Source organism: Corvus brachyrhynchos, unplaced genomic scaffold (assembly GCF_000691975.1).
Source record: "Corvus brachyrhynchos isolate BGI_N302 unplaced genomic scaffold, ASM69197v1 scaffold302, whole genome shotgun sequence".
Classification (NCBI taxonomy): Eukaryota; Metazoa; Chordata; class Aves; order Passeriformes; family Corvidae; genus Corvus; species Corvus brachyrhynchos.
This window is the reverse complement of record NW_008237244.1, coordinates 2,938,648-2,961,184: the sequence shown is the minus strand read 5'-3', so window position 1 is coordinate 2,961,184 and position 22,537 is coordinate 2,938,648. Positions and strand designations below refer to the sequence as shown.

General features: G+C 35.6%; 1 protein-coding gene across 11 annotated transcripts in view; it reads left to right on the top strand.

The window, feature by feature from the left end:
• VPS13B (vacuolar protein sorting 13 homolog B) overlaps positions 1-22,537 on the top strand; it is a 437,850-nt gene that overhangs the window by 60,799 nt on the left and 354,514 nt on the right. For 10 of the 11 annotated variants that reach the window (XM_017730363.1, XM_017730354.1, XM_017730356.1 and 7 more), the window contains 9 exons: positions 205-470; positions 3,087-3,182; positions 3,521-3,643; positions 5,754-5,891; positions 7,284-7,371; positions 12,272-12,463; positions 13,049-13,218; positions 16,098-16,292; positions 17,863-17,987. In XM_017730363.1, coding sequence (XP_017585852.1) covers positions 205-470; positions 3,087-3,182; positions 3,521-3,643; positions 5,754-5,891; positions 7,284-7,371; positions 12,272-12,463; positions 13,049-13,218; positions 16,098-16,292; positions 17,863-17,987 — 1,393 coding nt within the window. Of the gene's footprint in view, positions 1-204; positions 471-974; positions 1,823-3,086; positions 3,183-3,520; positions 3,644-5,753; positions 5,892-7,283; positions 7,372-12,271; positions 12,464-13,048; positions 13,219-16,097; positions 16,293-17,862; positions 17,988-22,537 lie in introns of those variants that run through there. The other variant, XM_017730362.1, reaches the window with a different exon arrangement.

The window sequence follows — 22,537 nt, the reverse complement described above, 5'->3', positions numbered from 1 at the left end:
TGTTAATGAATCAAAGAAGTGTTTGAAAACTCATATTCAGTATTTTAAAATTTCTACTCACTTTCTTTGATTATAAGCCAAGTACCAGTGAATGCTATGTGGAATACTGTCCGAGATAAATTTCACATACCATAAATTTGAGTTTAATAAATAAATTTTCAAATATGGTTTATCTGAAATTTAACTAGGTTTTTGTTTTAAAAGGCACAGATGATGAAGCAAGCTTAGTAATGCAATATCCTGCGCAGTATACTAGTCAAGATCCTTATTTACATCAAGATGATGACCAGCAGCAAGGATGGGTTTCTTGGGCTTGGTCTTTTGTTCCTGCTATTGTGAGTTATGATGATGAAGAGAATGATTCTAGTGGAATTGATGATGGAACAGCAGAACAGCAGAAATCTCAGTCCCTCAAGGATCCTATTATTTCAGTTGGATTTTACTGTACCAAGGCAACAGTGACTTTTAAGGTAAATATTTCTCTGTGTTATAAAGGATTCATTTGACTTGTTGGGGAAGTGCATAAAGATTTTCTGAGTGTTTGTATATTGTTTGATTCAAGACAAATATTGTTGGTATTATGATGGGAGTAATATATTAATGAGTAACAAGAAATGTGAATGCTGAAAGTTCCTCTTCCATTATACTCGACTGATAATGGCAATGTGAGTCGGTTTTGTTATTTAAGCTAGAATTTGAGTGTGAACTTTGTAATATTTCAAGTAAACCACTTAATTTACTTAACACTTCTTAATATTTTTTGATGTGAGAAAAAGCCTAAAGGCTTTCTATAAATGTTTATTGCAGTATTCTATCCATCTAATGTTTATACAAGTAGGTATTTTTTAAATAAAAATTTTAGTTTATAGTTTCATAGAAGTAGGATTTGAGGAGTTTTTAGTGACTACTCTTTTTTTGGATGTTGTGTGTGAAAATATGAATTTAACTTGATAATGTTGGATTTTTTTCTATAGGTTGAAATTGCATTGAAGAAAAAAAGATAAATAGTGCATATAGTCTGAGCTATAAACTGTGTATGTAGAGAAGGATTTAAGTATTACCTCTAAGCAAAGCTGAAAATTGTTGCTGGCCTTCTCTCTAATATTTTGTAAGCTTCCAGAAGGGAATATGGAGAGTGAATAAGATATTGAGATGTACTGACAGAAATTAAAAATTAAGGTACTGAATTAGCAGAATACGTTTAACATGTGTCAAATTGTATGCAAGCAATTTTATGTGCATAACTACACAAAGTGCCTCTTGGCTTTACAATTAAGCATGTATTAAATCAAGGTCAGAACTTTGCCACAGAGTAATTTAGGGTTATTTTTATGACTTTGAGCCTTTCAGATGAACTGCAATACTTTCATAACTCTCATACAAGAACTATGTGCCTGATTATATACCCGATGCCGTCAGGAGCTCCCTGTCCCTTTCTTGCCTGTTTGGCTTGACATCTGTGCACAAGAGTGTTGTATGGGGCTTTATGCCTAATTTAGCAGGTTTTTTTTTTGTGGTGTAGAATGGCATTTAGCTGCTCAGCAACTGTTAGAAAGAGTAAGACAAGTGACTTTGGAAGCTGTAGACATCCTGTGGGGAGGTTGATGTTTTAAGCTTCAGCCTCCTGAAAAATTTGGTTGCAAAATCTGAGGATATCAGCAGCATTCAAGCATTCAGTCATGTTCTTTTGTGTCAATCTGCTTCAGCCTTCATTAAAAGAGGCTAAAAATAAATAATGGAATGTTTTTTTCCCCTCCATTTATTGTATCCTTGGGAAACCACTTGAAATGTGAACAAGCCATTAAAACTCAAATTTCTCATTTATCACGGCTCAGCATCTTCTTTTGCACTGTCATACAGTAGTAATTTTGTGCTCTCGTTCCTCGTGCAAGAAGACTCCTTAAAAATAATATGAACTTCTTTTTGAACATGTGTTTTGCTAGAGAGAGCTTTCCTAATGCTTCATTTGCAAGTTCACACATTTTATATTAGGAAGTGATTAAAAACTACTTAAAATGTAACAGTTTGCATTCTATAAATTTTAAATGTGATGTATGATGCTAATATGGTGACAGAAGGAAAACAGAATTCATTGTTCTGCTTGCATGCAAAGAATGTATGGAATTAATTTGTGGTTTATCTTTTGGTTAAAAAATAAGGTCAAGTTTCTGCATTAACATTTTGAATAGTTGGTATCATTCCAGCTAAAAATTATGCCAAATTAAATGTACCGTTTTCTAATAATGGTGAAAACTATTCTTGTAATTTCTGAGTTCTTTTAATCAATTAATTGCTTTTCCTCTACAATAATTGCACACAGGTGAAGGGTGATCAGTGATTCTTTTTAATCCAATTTTCTTGGACATTTGGGTTACAAAATTTTAAATTGAAACAGCATCCATGTATCCAGTCATGAAAATAAAAGTGTGTAAATATTCCTTTATAAAAATTAGAATTTGAAGTATTTAAGCTGTTCAACATAAACTAACTTGTGTTTTTTCATGCCAAACATAATATATTCAATATTGCGTTCGTCTTTTCTTGTTTTTCTTAGCTGTAGGTTAAGTGCTTTTTAACCTGTATGTGTTTTCCCATTTTGAATTTTTTTATCAAAATCATGCAAGAAATGTAAATGCATGTTGCTCTCAATTGCATTGATGTGAAACAAAAAGGAGTATGGTTGTAATCAAAATATGTCTGTAATATTACCATATTTAATTATTTTCTGGGAATAATGAATAAAGTATTAATGGCTTTTTACAGCAGTTTATAAGCTCATTTGATATTAATAATGCAGCTGTGTATCTGTTTCATCTTTTCACACAGTTTCTCTTTAGATAAGCAAACTAAAAATACTATAGTGGATTTTAAACATTCTGTTATAGCATATTTCCACCAGAAGTTGAATATGAGACATTCCAATATGGATAATGTGTTTCAGCTGTTTAATTGCACCTGTTTCCTGACAGTTAATATTTTTTTGCCCATAGTTTACTTTGTCTTTATCAGTTCTGTGTTTTAATGACAGTACTGCTGTTTAATAATAATATTGACTTTTATAAGGTGTTTATCCTGTTGTTCTGTAGCTCACTGAAATGCAAGCTGAAAGTAGTTATTACAGCCCTCAGAAAGTAAAATCCAAAGAAGTTATATGCTGGGAACAAGAAGGAACAACAGTTGAGGTAATTTTCCATTGACAGGGCTTTTTTGATACATTATAAGTAATATACCAAATAGTTTCCAATAAAATATTTTTTAATTATTGTGTTGCTGACTTTTCATATTCTGTCATACTGGATGTCTTTATTGTAATAATCATGTAGATATTAACTCTCTAAACTTCGATACTGTAGTGGTTAAACACTAATAATCCCTTCCTTTCAAGTGCCCTGTATGATTGGTGTTTATTAAAACTCTAAATTTATAAACTAAGCATATTTTGCTTCATTTTTGTCCATCTTCTCTATTTCTTGTGGAGTAGAAGTCTTAATATTTATCACATTTTTTTTTTTCTCACTAGGTCCTTATGAAAGGTGAACTTTTTTTTGATTGCCAAATTGGTTTTGTTGGTTGCCAAGCTATGTGCCTTAAAGGAATTATGGGAATTAAAGATTTTGAAGAGAATATGAATCGGAGTGATGAAGTGAGTATGTTGAAATATCAGTTGATTTGCTGAAAAAGCAATCCTGTTATCCTTTATTAAAATATTTCATAGTAAAAATGGAAAAGACTGATGTTACCAATTGTGATTTTTGGATGTTACTGTGATCTAGAACTCAATGTCCATTCCTTAGAGTTGAAAAGAGAAATACCTCAGACTGAGAAGAGGCAGAACATAGGACTTATTTTTTCTTTTTGGACAATAACCCATTGTTGCCTTTGTTGGCATACTTTGATTTTGTATAACAAATTAAAATACATTTGAAAATCTTTGCAAGTACTTAAATCAATAGAAGATTGGAAGGGAAAAAATGTGAACACTGCATGCTGAAGGTAATAGACATGTGGTACAAATACTGAATGAGTGTCTTACCTCACTTTTCAGTAAGATTGAGAGCAGTATGACGTGAAGGAGTGAGACAGTATTAATTTTTGTATTTTAAATAGATGCAAATCTTCAGTTGCCTAACACAAAATCAGGTATCCTTATGAACTACTTTAAAAATATTTAATGAAGTGTTGCATGAAATTCTGAATTCAATAATGATGATTTTTAGTTGAACTGTCGAAAGAATAGTGCCCTGTAGATAGAAGAGTATTGGGGAACAGCAACTATTATCTATGTTTAAATAAAAACAAATAATGCAGCCAAGAAGAGACCTGTTAACTTGGTGCTAGTGCCCTGTGAAGTCTTGGAAAGTATTTTAAAGAGAAAAATTAAGAATGTGAAAGAAAATACCAAGTGCCTATATTTATGTCAAATATCTGCTAATGTGGGAAATCATATACTGTACTGTGATAGGTATGATGGGGCAGCTTCTTATCTTTGCCCTGTGAGAGCATCATGGGTCGGCATGCATCTCAGTTGTTTCTGTATGCAGTGCAGAAAACAAGAAAATATCCTTACACGGCTGCTGAGTATGACATTGTTGGGATTTCAGGGATGCAGTGGGACACACTACATGACTGGTGTGCTGCAGTGGATACATATAGGCTTTTCCAGAAAGAAGGGGTGGGGAAGCAAGGGTGAGCCAACTGGAAAAATGCTATGCTGGCCTTGTTAAGGACAAGGGAGATGTGGTTGGGCATGTGCGGGTAGACAGCCACTTTGTCTGTGGAAACTGACATTGTCAGGTATAAAATTGTGAGAGAATTGATTTTTTTTTTTTAGACTGAGGTGGGTGGGTAAGCAAGAGAATTTCACAGAATCATAGAATATTCTGGGTTGCAATGGACCCAGAAAGATCATCAAGTCCAGCTCTTAAGTGAATAGCCCATACAGGGATTGAACCTGCAACTGTGGCATTATTAGCACTATGCTCTGACTAACGGAGCTAATTTCCTTTAGGCTAGTTAATAAGGGACATTTGGAGTTTTATTCTTACTCATTTTTCTGCCACTCTCTGGTCTAATCCATAGTTTGTGACAGTGGTGGTGATACTACTTGCCTGTCATCTGTGTACGGCTATGGTTGTGGGATTGTGCCTTTCATAAAGGTTCTGGCTCTGCCTGTGATTGAGAATAGATAGTTGGAAAAAATAAATCTCCTAAATAACTTACTTGGATTAATAACTCGTTAGGAAAGTTGTATTGATTTCAGAAGGATGGAAGTCTGGGAGAAGGCATGTTAAAATCTAGATGAATAAAGAATGATAATGCAGCAGTGAGGTCATACATGGGAAAAAACTGATTGTCTTGGAGGGGATGGATGCAGCATCTGAAAGGATTGTTCAGCCAGAAATGGAGTATGCAGTTTGTGTATACTGAAGAGGATGGGGCAGGATTTGGAGCAACAATGATCTGAGGTTATTTGCTGTTAAAATGCAACTGGTATGTTCTGTATCATGAGTTGTATAATATTCATTAGCTCAGGCCATTTTTATTGATTTGAAAATGGGGAAGGAGTGGACAGGAGCTTAGCCTTAACAAATAAAGTTAATTTCATTGTTTTATCTTCATTCATAATGGAATACGCTCTTGAGGGATGCCACTCTGTGTGTTATTTATGTGTTATGACAGAATTGAAATTGCTCTGTTAACTTGACTGTGTATTTTTTTTCCTCTCCTGCCTCACTTTCTACTGCTTCATGAAGGAGGCATGCTTCTTTAACTGTGGAGAAAATTTGAGTGCAAAAGGAATGACATACCTTACCAATTCACTATTTGATTATAGAAGTCCAGAAAATAATAGTATTCGTGCAGAATTCATACTGGATGCAGCTCATCATAAGGTCAGAGAATTACACTTTTCTTACAGAATAATTTCCAATGCTCTCTCATGGATTTCTTATAATTATTTAGATCTGTGTACTGTTAGAGGACTGAATTCTCTTTACTTTTTCACATTTAGCTGAATCTTACTTTGTAGCTGGCCAAAAAAAAAAAAAGTAAATCTGTTTGTGTTAAAAAAAAAAAGACACCCACAAAAACCGAGCCAAAGAAAGAGCCAAACTGAAAAAACATGTCCAGAAGAAACCTCAAACTCCCCTCCTGCCCCAAAAACTGAATTAATGTCATAGTTTCCAAAAGCAGTAACCACAGAACATTTTAAGAGGAAAAGAGACACATGAGAGAATACTACCAAAAAGTCAAGCTTTACCAGCACATATTTTAAACCCAAACAGTAAGTAGTCTGTGGTCTTCAAGCTAAGAAGTGCTGGCAGATTTGGACAGTGTTAATTCTATTGTTTGTGTCCTGTATTTATCTACTTAGAGAAAATTTTGCTAATTCTGCCTTTTGTGGAAACAAATTTTCAGTCACCTCTAGTCTCTGTTGTTGTAAATTGTGCAGTAAAACTTCATTCCCTGGTTGTCTGCAATTATTAAAGACTGGTTGCAATGACCAAGGTGGTCTTTTCCAGGTGTGTTCATAGGTGGAGGTCTGTGCTGTTTATTGTACAGATAAGCCATTTACAATTTGGAATGTATCTAATTTCCTTTTAATTTAAATTTTACTATTTTCACCTTTTTAGTACTATTGATGAAGTGTAACCCTGAAGAATCACATGAGAAAATGAAATTAGTAAAATCACAAGTACTTAAATTCAGACTTTTCCTATAGTTTGTTTTAGTTTTAAGCTTTACTCTGGGTTTGGTCTGTCTTCAATGCTTTTACAATTTGCCTATATTTTTGGCAAGAGAGGAAACAAATTTGCTGCTAATGTATTGTATTATGTATAAATCCCAATGTTGGCGTAAAGTCTTGATAAGTTTCCTGCTGTTGAAAGATAAAACCACAATATTCCTTGAATAACAATGCCAAACTGAATGAGCTGAAGTTTTCAGTGTATTTAATTAGGTTGATGTGTTGCATGTAAGAGGTCAAATGAAGAATATTTACTTCATTAAAGGTACTAGTTGACTAGATGTTATTGATGAATTGGTCAGCATGTCCACAGGAATTATGGATGTGCATTTGTGTGGCCTCAAATGGAAGTTACATTACCTATCAGAAAGGTGAATTCTTTAGGATGACCTCTGTCCTTTGCTTTGATAAGCCTTTCCCTGTGTTGATGCACAAATCCAAACATGAATATATCTCTCTAATACCAGTCTATCAGTTGGTAGTCTCAAGATTCTTTCCTTATACAACATTTTCTTTGTTTGCTTTGCTTTGTTGGTAGGAGACATACACAGAGATAGCTGGAATGCAGAGGTTTGGGGCTTTCTACATGGATTACTTGTACACAATGGAAAGCACCAGTGGCAAAGGTACCTTTTTTTTCCTTTGTTTACCCTGATAAATAATAGAAACAAAGACTTTTAATGCCCAGATGGTCCTTGACCAGCTGTCCTCTAACTTACCTTAGATTTACCATTGGGATCATCATTAAAATGCTTCATCTTCATTGATGTCTTTCACAGGTTGGTTGTTTAGGTTAGCTGTTGATTGTTGGTATTCTTCCTTTTTTATTTTTCTTTTCCTGCATAAGTAATCATAATGATATTTTTTATAGCCAGTTGCTAAACTGAAAGTAATTCTTTTGTAGTGTTCATGAAGTATAATGTCTTTTTTTTTTTTAAAGTTACTGACTTTGCATGTAAAAAAATATCTTTTAAGAAACTGGTTGAAGAATGAGATTGATTATATACTTGGCACAGAAGATGAAAAGGACTATTGCTTTTCTTCTATGAAGAAAAACTCAAGGATGCAAGATAGTGTGAAGAATTATCTTTAAATAGATGTATCTAAACAATGTGATGAGCAAATATTAGCCTAAACCGTGTGCACATAGATACTGGCCAATTCTAAATAATTTTTGAGATTCCTATCAATTCTTTTCTAAGTCTGAGAAGTGATTTTAATGCAGTAAGTATATCTAGTTTTGCAGTGTCACAAAAGCTGGGACAAAGGAGTTAATCTATCAGCAAGTAGTATGTTTATATTTTTAAACATATTCTTAGCATTAATTGTGATATAATTTCCCCCTCACTCCTCAGAAGGCTGTCATCTACAGCTGCTGCTCTGCAGTTTTATTGTCAAATTAATAATACCTTCTTCCCTATCTGTATTTATTATTGTGAATACTATTTCTCTGGATATCTGTTGGGAACTTCTTGCTATTTTGTGACTGAATTTATCTTCATAGTCCACAGTCCTTGCTTCGTAGTCCAATTCATCTGGATTTTGTTTTTTTGTGTTTCTATTTCTGTGTAAGAGAAATCACAACTCCTGATGTTCAGTTGTGTTTTCTTGACTTGGTGGACATTAAGGCTAAGAGTAGTAGGAAAGAACCTTCCAGTTTCCTGAGAGGATGGATTGTGAAAAACTCAGAAAAATAAGTAAATGATGCTGTTGCCTTCAGCAGTAGAGGCATACACCAGGAAATTTAACAGTTCTTTCCTGACTGAGGCTTTCCTCTGTACCATGAGTGTGGAGTGAAGCTCTGAAAATGTACAATTAAGAAGATGTCTACTGCAGACATCTTCTAGTATTAATAATGATATAATGTTTAATTGCACATTGAACTCCTATGTAGAGAAGTTGAAAACCTCAGGTAAGCCTTATCTCCTCTTTGAACCTTAGTATAGAAATTAAAATATGCACAGACTATGTGCAATATGAAGAAAAATTGATTTTGTGGAGTATTTTGTCTTGTTTCTCTGAATGCATAAGGAATGTTATGATCATCTCTCTTCCTGACTTTTAATTAACCCTTTTCAGAAATTACTGAACTTGGAAGGACTTTTTTCTTTTACTCAGTGCCAGGCTACTCATATTTTTTGGCTACATTTTTCCCTCCTTAGCTTCTCCTTTTTTTTCTTCCAGAATGCTTTCTCAGAGCCTTGGCTTCTATTTGCTCCATCAGACACTAGGAAAACACCTCACAAAATGTATCTTGGTTTCCTATCAAGTCTTTTTTTTCAGTATTACTTCTTTAGTTTCAGCAACCTGGCTGCGTAAAAGAACGGAATAATTAATTTTTAAATAGTTTAAATGGTTGTTGTTTCTCTAGAGCCAAGAACTTAAAATCTTAAGTTTTCAAATAGTTTTATTCCTCAGAAAAGCAAATGTGATGCTTTCTGCTAGTAATTTTCTAGCTAATTTTTCCATATTGTGGGCTAAATGCATAGTTATTAAATAGAATATAAATGAATAGGTGTAAAATACTTATTTAAGATGAAGGTATAAATATGTTAAGATTTTGAAAACAGTATATATCTGCTGTATTTTTAATGTGTTGTTTATATGAAAGTTTGCATTTTACTATTTATTTTGGTATAACTGTTTTTAGTTACAATTAGTGCACACCACATACCACAAAAAACCTAACCCAACTTAAGTCATAGGAGGCAGTTACTGTGATTGTAAGATTTTTATCTGCCAAGGCAATTTTGGTTTGACACATTCTTTGCACCTTTAACCTTTCCTGAAGCATAGGATTACTGATTAAACCACAAGTGCCTCCTGGATAACATTAACCCTTAGGAATTTTCATCTGTCACTTACAGAAGTGCATTAATCAATTTCAGTATTTTGAATGAAAGCAAGATAGTTATGCACAGTAGTCTTATTTTGAAATTCTGTCTGTCTTCCCCTTCCTTTATTTTTCTGGTTTTTTGCTTCGTATTTCAGTGCAGAACAATTTACCCGAAACATTACGTAGCCTGTCAGTTCCCTGACCACTGATTTGCATGACCCACAGACCTAGCAGGGCATGCTGTTGAAGTTACCTTTTGTTTGTAATGTGTACCTCTCTGCTTTGCTGGCAAGTTTATGATGCAGCACTCATTTTGATATTTTTTGTCGGTTAGAAGTAGACATGTGATTTCCAGAGAGCTTGAAAACTCAGTGGTTGAAAATTGGCTGTCTTTATGCATCCATGAAGTTTCAAGTCACCTGTGATCACCTACTTCTGTAGAACCAATAGATTTTGTGTCCCATTCTCTTTGCACTTAGTTGGAATTATATGGAGCTGTTCCAGAAATTGGCTTGTATAAATTCTGAAACTTAGATATCCTGTTCACATACATACAACATATACAGGCAAGTCTGGTTTTTCTTCTTTAAAAAGGTAGGCTGTTACTACTTCTGGATTTATTATTTTTGGACTTATTATTTTTTATGTGATGTTACAGTTTTTTACACCTTTTGGTAGTGTTCATCTGAAGTGAATACCATGTAGAATTGGAAGGATAAAAGTATGTATGTTAACTGCCTATAAAATAAATGCAGAAGTCTGTAAGCTGGGTCTTAAAAAAATCTTTTTCAGGATTTATTCAAAAGGTTGTAACTCAGTTCCAACTGAAGATTTCAATAGGTTTTATAAGGTAGTGTCCTTCTGTCCTTTTATCTTTCTTTTACTGTTCTTTTTCTTCTCAGAAAAATGACAAACCAAGGGAAGCAGAGGCTATAAATGCTCTCACCATCAACTTCTGTTGAGCTTTTAAGGATAAAGTTAATTCTTCTGCTGAGTGTATAAGCCTCTAAAGACCTGCAGAGCATTAGGCCAGCTGTGCATCAAATTTGGCATAGTCTCAGTTTATTTGAGGACCTTTTTCCTCACCAGTGCTTAGAAGCAACAATGTTTTATGGAGTATGATTTAAACATAAGGGAAATAAACCCCTATCCTTGCTTCCTTTTCCCCCAAGTTCAACTTCCCTCAATATAAAGACTGTTTAGAATGAGTGCAGTGAAAAGAGTTCAGTAAAGGAGAGAGACAAAAGGGTAAATGACTGGATTCCTCTTGGGCAACCAGAAATCATAGAATTATTAAGGTTGAAAAGAACTCTTAAGTCATTGAGTCCAACCGTTAATCCAGCACTGCCATGTTCACCACTAAACTGTGTCCCCAGGTGCCACATTCTTATATTTTTTGTACACTTCCAGGGATGGTGGTTACAATGCTTCCCTTGACAGCTTGTGCCAATGCCCGTAGCCAATTTCAGTAAAGACATTTTTCCCAATATCCAATCGAAACTGCCCCTGGTACAACTTGAGGCCTCCCATCCTGTAACTTCTTACACGGGAGAAGAGACTGACCTCCTGCCCCTGCTACACCCTCCTTCCAGGTAGATGTGGTGAGCAATAATGTCTTCCCTGAGCTCCTTTGCTCCAGGCTAAACAACCCCAGCACCCTCAGTTGCTCCTCATAAGTGTTGTGCTCCAGGCCCTTCACCAGCTCCATTGCCCTTCTGTAGTCTCAGAATCCGTTTAATCTTGATGTTTATTTTGTCAGACTGTTCATTTATGTAATGGTCAGCAAGACATTTAATGTTTAGTGCTTGTGTCAAAGCAATGAAGACACTTTCAAAGTGATCTGTTAGGAAAAAAAATCAGAGTGAAGTTCTGCAAACTAAGTATGTTAGAGGGATGGGGGTATATTTTTACAAGTCATATGTGACAGGAAAACTTGAGCTTCTGAAATCTGCATGATTTAACTGAAGAATTTCCATGAAGTATGTTTAGAGAAATAGTTGTGCTGTTTGGTAGCTGATGAGTAGCCTGTATACAGTGAATGTGTGATTTTGGTCTACCTTATTACCCTACTTTACTAAACTACTCGTTTATCTCCGTTGGCTCTTAAAAAAAAACAGTCTGAGACATAATGATATAAGAAATTTTCTTTCTTGCTGCTTGTACATCAGTGAATGGGGGCAAATGTGAATGGAAGGAAAGGTTTATCTTAGTTGGCAGTCTGGTTCTTCTAACCTTGTCAAGGCAACTCACCTTTCAAGGGCCCAGATCTGTCATGTGTCTTTGCACCACACCTTTTCCTTGATTATTAGGGATGGATATCTTGGTGACAAGCTGTAGAAAGTTTTGAACACCACGGCTGTCACTGACATGTGGGGTTAAGTTGCCACAGAAGTATAGACACCTCCAAAGAGTCCCAAATTTGAGAAACAGGAAGTTCATGGAAGAGTTCCTAAGTTGTACTGTGCTTGGAAGCAAGGCAGAAATTTGTCCTGTTTGCTCTGCATTTACCAGGAATAATTTTGTTGAAACCTGTTAAACTAGTCATTGTATATTCATGTGTTATATTTGCATTGTTACATTTTTCTGTATGTTTATAAGTCTTTGATCACAGAATTTGAAACAGAAGTAGCTGATAAAAAATGTTATTATGTCCAATTGTTTTGTGTAACTTTTTATAAAACTTCTTGTAGTTTCTGGGAATCAGCAAGACCTTTCTTCAGTAAAGAGTGAAGATTTGGGAAATGTTCAGGAGATGTCGACAAAAAGCCTCATTGTGGGTCCACTCAATCTTCGACTGGATAGCAGCGCAGTACACCGGATAATGAAAATGATAGTTTGTGCTCTGGAACACGAGTATGAACCATACAGCAAAACTAAGCCAGGTTTGCTCCTATTGCATATACACAAATATACTAATTAAACCAGACTCCGTTTAGTGCTCTTGAAGGTGCAGCTTTCAAATAGTTAAAACTCCAAACCTCTTGGGGATTTTATGAGTCCAAAGAGCAAAATGTAAAATAAAGATAAAATTAGCAACAATATCCCCATCAGTGTTGGATATACTTTTGAGATAATTTCAGACACTTTGAAAGCCCTTTGTTTTAGTCATAAGCCTCATGTTGAGTAAGAATGGCTTATTTCATTGTCTACTCTAGCTTAATTTTGGAGTCTTAGAGAAGAAAGTATTCCTATTGGTGTTTATTAGTTCACAATAATAGTCATACAGGATGAAAATGCATGGAAACAAGTTATGGTAAACTGTTAAGATGGGTTTCTGAGAGCAATACAGATTTCAGGTAGAGAAAATCCAGTTAGTATTGCATTTAGCCTTAGGTAAAACCAGTGTGGAACATTATTAACTATGAAGGGGTGGGGGGAGCTTTGCACTTTTTGCTAGTCTCTAGGCATTTCTAAAACATCAACTTTATATATTTTAGTGAAACATATGTAATCTTCATTTATTGTAGATATTATGGATGGAAATAGAACTATGCCAAGCTCAGAAGAAATAGCATCACTGGAAGAATACATTCCCACTAGACTTACAACGTTCACTGTTCTTAAGTGTACAATTATAATCCCTGTGGCAGAATTCAATTTACTAGACCACTTGCTGCCCATAATCATGGGTGAGAAGGTATGTATGCACAGATAATAATTCAGTTCCTTATATCAGTATGTGCTATTCTATATATATATATATATATATGCATTTTCTTACTGGCCTATCATTTCATGTGCTGGAGGTATCACTGAGTTCTGGAGTAGTTTGGTGCCCGTGAGCCTTAAATTCAGATACCTAAAAGGAGTGCTGTCTGACTAGTTAGACTTGGAAAGTGAAGGTCTTGTGTAAGGATAGGAAAAATACTTATGAATAAAAAAGATTTTAAAGCATCAAGCAAATGAAAAAGCAGTTGATCAGATCTTTTGATCAGAAGAGAACCTGTTGTGGAGGTCTTTGCAAGCTTGGTAAAGTGTGAAATCTTTTAATAAATAGGCTTGACAGAGACTGCATAGATGTTAACAGCCAGCTCTGTGCTAGTTCCAGACAGGATGTCAGCAGGACTTGGGCATTTAACTGCTGAATGACTAGCTCAGAGAAACAGAAATTTCCTAACAGCCTATGTTAGTTTTATCTTTTGGATATGCGTAGTATAATGCCAGCTGAAGAATCCTATACTGGTTTTGTTCTTATAGGTCACCTTCTTCAATGCACAAAGCTGAGGTACTGTAGGGATAAATCTGTGGCTTGTAGTGAAGACTTGCAGTAGGTTTCTCTCATGCCGAAGGCTGGAAAGTGTTTTATGCATCAGGAAGGAGTGGGAAGAAGAGAAAGCCCCATCAAGTCTTGAGTTAAATTTCTAGGAATTTTTGTCCAGTATTTCATCTAATAGGCTGAGAGAGCTGTGATAGCTCATCCTGAAGAAGAAAATGCTTCGAGGAGACCTCACTGTGGCCTTTCAGTACCTGAAGGGGGCTTCTAAAAAGGAGGGAGAGGGAATTTTGTACAGGTAGATAATGACAGAAAAAGGGACAATGGTTTTAAACTAAAGGAGATCAGACTTAGTTTAGATGTTAAGAAGAAATCCATTATTCAGAGGGTGGTGAAGCACTGGAACAGGTTGCTCAGAAAGGCTTTTTCCTTTTTAGCACTTTCTAATACATTGCACTGAGTAGTGCAATGGGTGGTGGTGCTTTTCACCTTATGGGCATGGGCAGATGGTATCTTTATAATGGGAGAACAGTCCCATGTTTGTTGTAGGTTTGAGGCAAAGAAGTTGAATTCCAGTGAACTTTTTGGTTGGTGTACTCATTACTTGGAGTCTCAATTTACATTTCTTGAATGAAGCCAAACTTATTTAAAATAATGATTTTGAATTTCAGATTGAAAATTGTACATACATCAACTTATTGTCCTATTTTGATGCATATTTAATAAAATTTTTAGATTTGTAGTGTAATTTGGATTGGAAGAGATGTTTGGAGGTGTTCTGCAGGAGTTCAGTGTCCTGGTCAAAGCAAGAGCAGGATGTTCCAGGGGTTGTTCTGTCAAGCACTGAATTAGCACCTCTTCTGTCTCTCTCTTCTCTGTACCCTCCCAGTATGTCGCAGTAGATAGCAGTAGGATCCTTCTCTGGCCTTCTCCAGGCTAAATGACTTTAGTTGTCTCTGTTTCTCCTGAGACAGAGCTCATGTGCTCTAACCCCATAACCACTTTGTTTCCAACAAACTTATTCTGGTATGCCCATGTCCAACCTGTGCTGGATGCAGTACTCCATTTTAATGGATGCCATAAAAATAGACTTGGATGTCTAAAATTGTGGTATTTATTTTCTATGGAAAGGCATCTTCTTTTGCTGAGATACCTGGCATAACTGTGAATACATAACAGATGACAGTGTAAAGGCTAGATCAGCATGAGATTATTGTGGTGATAGTGCTTTGGAGTGATAAAAAGGTAAACAAATACTTTATAGGATGAAATATTTTGACTTGGCATCGGCCAGCTGGCAGATGATTACCAGCTATTCTCACTCCCCTTCCTCAGCAGAATGGGGGAGAAGAATGGGACTGGTCAGGTGGAGGGGGAGATCATTTACCAATTACTAGTATGAGCAAAACAAACTTGTCTTGGTGCAAATAATTTAACTTATTGCTAAGAATCCAAATAATATATATCCCCTATCCCTCTTCTTCCTTCAGACTGAATTTCACTCCGTTATTCCCTGACTCTTCTACCTCCCATCCCACAACAGAGGGGGATGGAGAATAGAAGATGGGGGTCAGACTGTAAAGCTGATCTCTGGCACTCCCTCATTCTTGCACTGTTCTGCCTTACTGCAAGTCCTTCCTCCAGGCTTCAGTCCTTGAGGGAGAATCTGCTCCAGCATGAGCTCTCCTCAAGGGTGCAGTACCCTTCAGGGCATATCCACCTACTCCAGCATGGGGGCCTCCGTGGGCTGCAGTGTGGATGTCTGCTTTTGTGTTGTCTCTTTCATGGGCTGCAAGAGACTCTCTGCTCTGGTGCCTGGAGCACCACTGCCTCCCCTCCTTCTCTGCCCTTGCTTTTCATATTGCTGCTTCTCACTTCTCCAAGTCTTTGCAGCCTGTGTGACATTTTTGCCCATTCTAAAATCTGTCTGCACAGAGGTGGCCCCAGTTTGGCTGAGGAGCTCAGCTGTGCCTTGTGGAGGGGCTCCTGCAGCACTGGCTGGAACGGGCTGAACCTGGCCTGGACAGCCCCTGGTGTCCCCTCACAGAGGCTACCCCTGACTACCAGCACCTGGACACCTGCACCCAAGACAATTCCGGATAAAAAGTTGATTATTTTAAACTTCAAAGAAAGTATTTTGAGAAGATTTGAGGATTCATAGTATAATGCCATGGTATCTGTAAATACTTTATTAGATGTAGATTCGCTTGCATGTTTGAGTAAGAACATACAGATATGATAAATAATACATCTGTAATACATCTGTAATATAATTATTACATGATTTTTCCCCCCTGCCCTAGAACTTAAGTGGACTGCTAAATGCTGCAAGTTTCCAGCCCCTGCGGCCTTTACCTTCCATCCGAATTTTGGTGGATAAGGTTAACCTGGAGCACTCAGTGCCGATGTATGCTGAACAACTGGTGCACGTGGTCAGCAGCCTTGGCCAGCCATCCGACAACCTGCTTCACTACTGTTACTCACACTGCTATCTGAAGGTAAATGAGGGCCTGAGATGTGTTTCTTACTGCAGTGTGCTGAAAAAAGATTGTGTACATATAGTTAATCCTAAGTGTTAGCAGGTTTCCTGTAAGAATGTTTTCAGCTAATCTAAAAGGCCATAGAGTAAACACATTTCACAGAATGTTGTTGTTTGGGATTGCTGCTTCTGACTTGAGCCAAGTGTTTTGTAATACGCACAGAGAGCTTCATATGAGGAAACTGCAAACTGAAGCCCCAAGGTTCTTGTGACAAGACTGAATTAAAATAATTCAGAAAGAAACCTTTTTCCTCATCTGATAGAATGCTCTTATGATCCATATATTGCTGTAAAACACACTTACAAACTTGATGGGATGTTAGCGGAGAAACCATCACTAGTAGTATTGATAGAGCAAAACCACCATAGTGAAGATATGCAATCAAAAACTGCTAACAAAGAACTTAATTGTTTTTCATTATAAGAGGACAGATCTCTGAATGTTCTCAATTAAAGATGCATTATATGAGAGGATCTCTTATTGTGAGGCTGAGGGAAGCCTATGGTATGGAAAACTATTTTGAGATGGTTCAGTTGGCATCTGCTCTGAGGAGGAGTTTTAAAGCAGGCCTTTCCAGCCTTTTTGGATGTGTTTAGGCAGTTTGAAACATTTTGGGTGCTACTAAAACATAAATATTTACTACTACTACTGTTAATTTTTCTCAATTTCCCAGTTATCTCTTCACTTCCATGCTGATATTTTTAGTAAGAATTTAATTATTTAAATCTTTATTATCTACATACAAGAACCTGTGTTCCAGAATTGCATGGCAAGCTTTCAGTATTCTGGGTGACATGTTTACTTTCTGTCACATTTTAAGTGATAGGAATTGCAGTACTGCAAGCTATCTGTATGTTTTTCAGTTTGAGAGGATTTTTTTTCTCTTCAGAAAACCTTTTAGTAGCAAAAGTTGGACATCAGCTTTGAGTTTTAAAGGGTTTATTTGCTAGCTTTAATAGTGGCTGAAGTGTCCTGTTCTTGTGAAGGGTGGTAGAGCATGTTAAAAGGCAACTCTACATCAGTTTGTTTGCCATATTGAACAGGGAAATATCATAAAGAATTTTTGTGGTGAATCTTTCTTTAGGCAGGCTCTTACTATGAAAAAAAGCTTTGAAGGGAACCTTCTGATTTCCTTAAATACCACTCTTTTGTACCAGCGTTGTTATAATTACTCAAAGTGATTTTACTTTATATGAAAAGCAGCATGTAATCTGCAAGTTTAAAGGATATAGACTGAAGTATTTGAATTGAAAAATTTTAATTCAGCATTTTTTAAAATTCATCAGACCGTAGTTAACACTTTTTGAGCAAAGAAAATATTTTTACATGCATTTCTAGGGCATTATTTGAGGTAGATTTTTTTGTAGCTGTATTTATGTTTGGGGAAAATGAATTATTTAAAAATAATACACAATTTATTTAATATTTACTGAGTATATTTATAAATACATATATTATGTTATAAAATATCTTGAAAGTAATCTAATCATGTGATAGTATACCATTTGACCAATTGAATTTGTTCCAGATATTCGGTTTTCAAGCAGCACTGACTTCTTTGGACAGTAAAGGACTATACTGCATCCCTGTTCCGGTTATCCCCTCATTCAGTACTGCTGTTTATGGCAAGCTGATCAAGTTCCACAAATATTGGTGAGCATTAAGCCTGTACAGTGTGTTTAAGTCATGTGCACAATTACATTTGCATTTTTTATGAGTGATTTAAAAATGCCAAGCTTCATATATATCTGTAAACTTCTCTGTCTCCTCTATCATATTCTGCTATTACATCTGTTATCATTCATGGGTTTCTTTGTAAGGATAGCTGTCAATAAACACTACAGTTTGGCTGAGAGAACTGGAGCATGGTGGTAATAATGCCAAGGTCACTGGTTCAGTCCCTGTATGGGCCAGTCACTTAAGGTCAATGACCCTTGTGGGTCCCTTCCAACTCTGCATATTCTGTGATACAGAAGCCCTGTGGTAAATGGCTTTCTTCTAGACCTTGTAGGTTTCTGGAACCAGTTACCATTCTTTCTTGAGCTGATACAAAAGCTGAAGTTACATACTGATGGCAAGCTTGATTTTTTTTAACTGAACAGGTCAGCTTTTTCTTTTTTAAACTCAACCAAATAAAAAACAACAAACTGGGGGTAAACCCCCCAAATATCCCAAACCCACAGCGTTTCTACTACACTTTCCTTTGTTTCTTATTACAGTTGGAAGTGTTTCAACATTGTGATGAGATATTTAAACTGTTTGTAGTAGTTCAGATGTTAAATAGAAATATTTTTCTTCTGAAAACAGTTCTGTACTTTATTATGAAATGTGCTATATAATTTTTTTTAGCCTTAAATGCCATGGAAATTCAGTGTTTAAATTTATCTCTACAGTTCAAATCTTGTGATCATAAATGTCAGTGTGTAATAGTTTATATTAATAGGTTACATTTATAAAAACTATTTTCAGGAAAATGCATTTTTGCAATACTTGGGACAAGGTATTAGTTTTCTTTATCCCTCATTTTGAGCAGTAGCTGTCTGTAACATTACTTTATGACTAAATCCATGCAAAAAAATTTTACATAAAGTGACAAATTAATAAAAAAGCAAGTTGCTGGTTAAATACTTTGGCTTCAAACGTTGCGTTGTATAGCTAATTTTAAGATACATTTGTTTGTGAAACCTTAATGGATTATACAAAAAAAAGTCTACATCTATGATTATTCTTAGTGTCATGTAAAGAATATACTAATTTTTCTCTCACAAGCTGTGATACCATGTTAAATGTAAATGGGTTTTAACATTATCAGCACACCACCAGGTGGTAGCAGCCTAACTGACTTTGTCATATTTTCTATCAATAGTTTACAAAAGTATTAACGACTTCAAATTAATTGCTGTTGTGTTGTAACATTGTGTTGTAACATAAAAAATAAATGTTTCCAGGATACCCTATAATCAGCACTAATCAGAGTACTTCAGGACTTTACAATTGACAACCTTTCCTTTCATTATCTGACATTTAACACTAAGCTCTGGTTAGTAATCCTGGTTAGCGAACTGTAAGAATAAATTAGTGTTGAATGGCAAACTTAGACTTCTTTACTATATTGTAAACCGCAGGCGTAGTTGTGCAAAATCAAAAAAATTATTTTAGAGATTAATTTTTAAAGACATCTGTCATCTGACAAGTTAATGGTATTCAAGTGCTGCTGCTTTCTCATGAGTGTGTTTGTGCTCTTCTGCGCGTGCTCGTGCTCGCTGTGCTCTGTCTCTCGCTCACACTTGGTTTCTTGTGCTTTTCCTCGTGCACTGTTTCACACCCGCCCTCACACTCTGTCTCGTGTTCCTGGTCTTGCCCTTGCATTCTCTGTCTTGTGCATTCTTGGATTCTCTCATGCAATTTGCCTCTTTTTATTCTTTGTCTCTTTCTTTTAAAAATGCATTGTACTACCATGCATGCCCCACTGGAAAGACCTGTAGTTTTGGGGAGTGGAGGCAAGGGAATGGTCCTGCCTTAGAACAGCAAACCATCTATTGGCATTTATTAGGAGATATTGTTAGACCAACACTTATTGTAATACTGTGGTCTAGTGTGCTTTGATAGTTTTCTCACTCTTTTCCTGTGATGTGATCTCTTTCTATGACTTATTTATTTATTAATTAAATAAAAAACTTTATAAAATGAATTTATTCCAACAATTTATCTAAACTAAGCAACACCAATTTGTGAGTAATAAAGTAGAAAAACAAATGAGTACAGCAGCAGCCTGGGTAAATGAAGTGTAGTTTGAAGTGAATAAAACTCCAGATGAAACGCATCAAATAGCACTTCAACTAAATCGAAATCAGCATGAGGACTGAGAGCTTCATTGAAGTCATGCAGTGAGTGAGAATTAGTCTGGTAGGATAACCTGGTAATGTCATTAAACTTAAATTCAGTCCTCCCTCCCAAATTATACCACCTGCTTTATTTGGATTTGTGGATTTCACATTCCACAGTTTCTTAAAGTACACACATCTGATGCTACATATGTTCTTCTATTTCTTCGTAGAAAATACATACCACAGACCATACCTTTTAAAAACAAAGACATTTTATGAACTGTTATGGAATCCCTTAGGTAGTATGTTTTGAGTTAGCAGTGAAAATCTCAACTTTATTTCTGACATAAATCAGTAGAATAGGTTTCTTTTCTAGTTTCAGTACAATAATCTCAAAATTACTGTTATATACAGTGTATAAAATACTGTAGTAATATTAATTTTTTTAAAACTAGTTGATTTGATATTGGCAGGATGTTTTAACAGATAAAATTTCAGCAACATCAGCCCAGTGAATTCCAATAAATAACCATAAATAGCCATAAATTGCTGTTTTGTTTACCTATTAGATTGATGTCTCTTTTAATTTCAGTTGATACACTTTCTTCATATAAAAGAAATGTGCTCAGACTCACTAGTAACTAAGTCTTGGACATCTTTTAAATTACATAGCTAATCTGTTTTTATTGGAAAGTACAAGCCATCTGGTCTTTTGTTTTTGTCAAGCGTAACAAGATGCAAAATACAATGTTAATGTCAATATTTTACAACTGCTTTATGTAGTGTTGCATGCCAGATTGTAAAGCAGCTTTCAGAGCTTTCAGGAGGATGTCTAAAACCAACTGAGAATTAGCAGAATATGGTTAAAAGCCTAGAGTGAATGACAAGAATGTTTATTGCCAAACAGAAATCTTGAGAGGAATTAGCTGATTTTCTTTTATCTTTTGGCTACAATGTCTGTGATAACAGATGAGGTAATCTGGTGTGAGACACTTCAGTGTTATAACCCTCTATCACGTATAAAATACCACTTCATTGTACTTCTGACAAATGCTAAATTAACATTACAGAATATAGATTCTTAATAGCCTTCCTTTTATTTTTCTGGTATCTGATTGATAGTGAAGTGTCCTCTGTATATTTTCAGCTAGGTATCAGTCTAGTTATGTGTGTTATTTTATTGCTGTTCTTAACCTGTCTTCTCTAAACAAGTGTTCCAGACTCTTGTTTTTGTTTTTCTTTATCAGGTCTGTAGGGAGTTTTTCACTTACTGTCTCTACCTGTGAGATTTTGAGACTCTGAGCTCTAGTAGAATAAGGTTATAAATAAGAATGACATTATTATCCCTGATTCCTTTCTATTCAGCTTCTTGGTCCTGTCGTCTACTTTCAAGAGGTCTGTTTTCTTGATAGTGAGTCCCTTCTTCATTATTTGGAGACTAGAGCAATAGCTGCTGGTTTGCTGCCTTCAAGGTAGCACCAGTAGAGAGTTGACTAATAGCTAGTCATGTTAAGTTTGAGTGTGTGAATTAACCTTTTATAAAGAGGTTGAGGGCCTGCTGGGTAAATTATTGTCTAGGACCTCATGGTCTGCACTTGAATTATTAGAGAGTACAGAACATTTAATTGGTTGTTCTTGAATTTTTACTCTATCAGAACAAAAAATCCTGAATAGAAACTTGCAATTAGATCTTGGTAATTATCGGTAAACAAAAAACAGTCTTTGAGATACTAAATAGATGGAATCTTTGCAGAAATTCTTTCTTTTGAGCTATTCTCTGCAGACTGCCTTAAGAAATAAATTTTAGCTTAAATATATTCAGTGTGCTAATCTCTGTCAAGCTTCATCTTTCTGGTGAAGAAGGATTTTTGGTAACAGGAGATTTGATTTGTGTTGGCATTGTAATTTCATTTCTTTAGTGTTTTTACTGAAGTGTTAATCATTATTGACAAAAGCTGGAAAAAGTTTAAAATTTGCTCTGGAGTTAAAGGCAGTCACATGTATCATATGCTGGGCACCTCAACTGCCCAGAGATCTGTCACTTGTTTTACTTATGAAAGCTGTGAATTATAGACCTGACATAGTTATTTTGTTAATATGTGCACTTATAGTTCTGAAAGATCACTTCAGAAATTTAGATGCAGTGCTCTTCACATGAAATAAATATGTGTATTTTCTGTAGGCTCTTTTTATGAACTCTTAAGAACATTTATATAGCATAGCTGCTCTTAATATTATAACACAGATTTAACTGTAAACATTTACTGTATCCTTAGAATCTGCTACATTTAGAGTACATGGGCACAAAAGGTTATAACTGCCTTTTGGCTAACTATTATGCAAAGATTTTGAGAAATATACTTTGCCACCAACTTG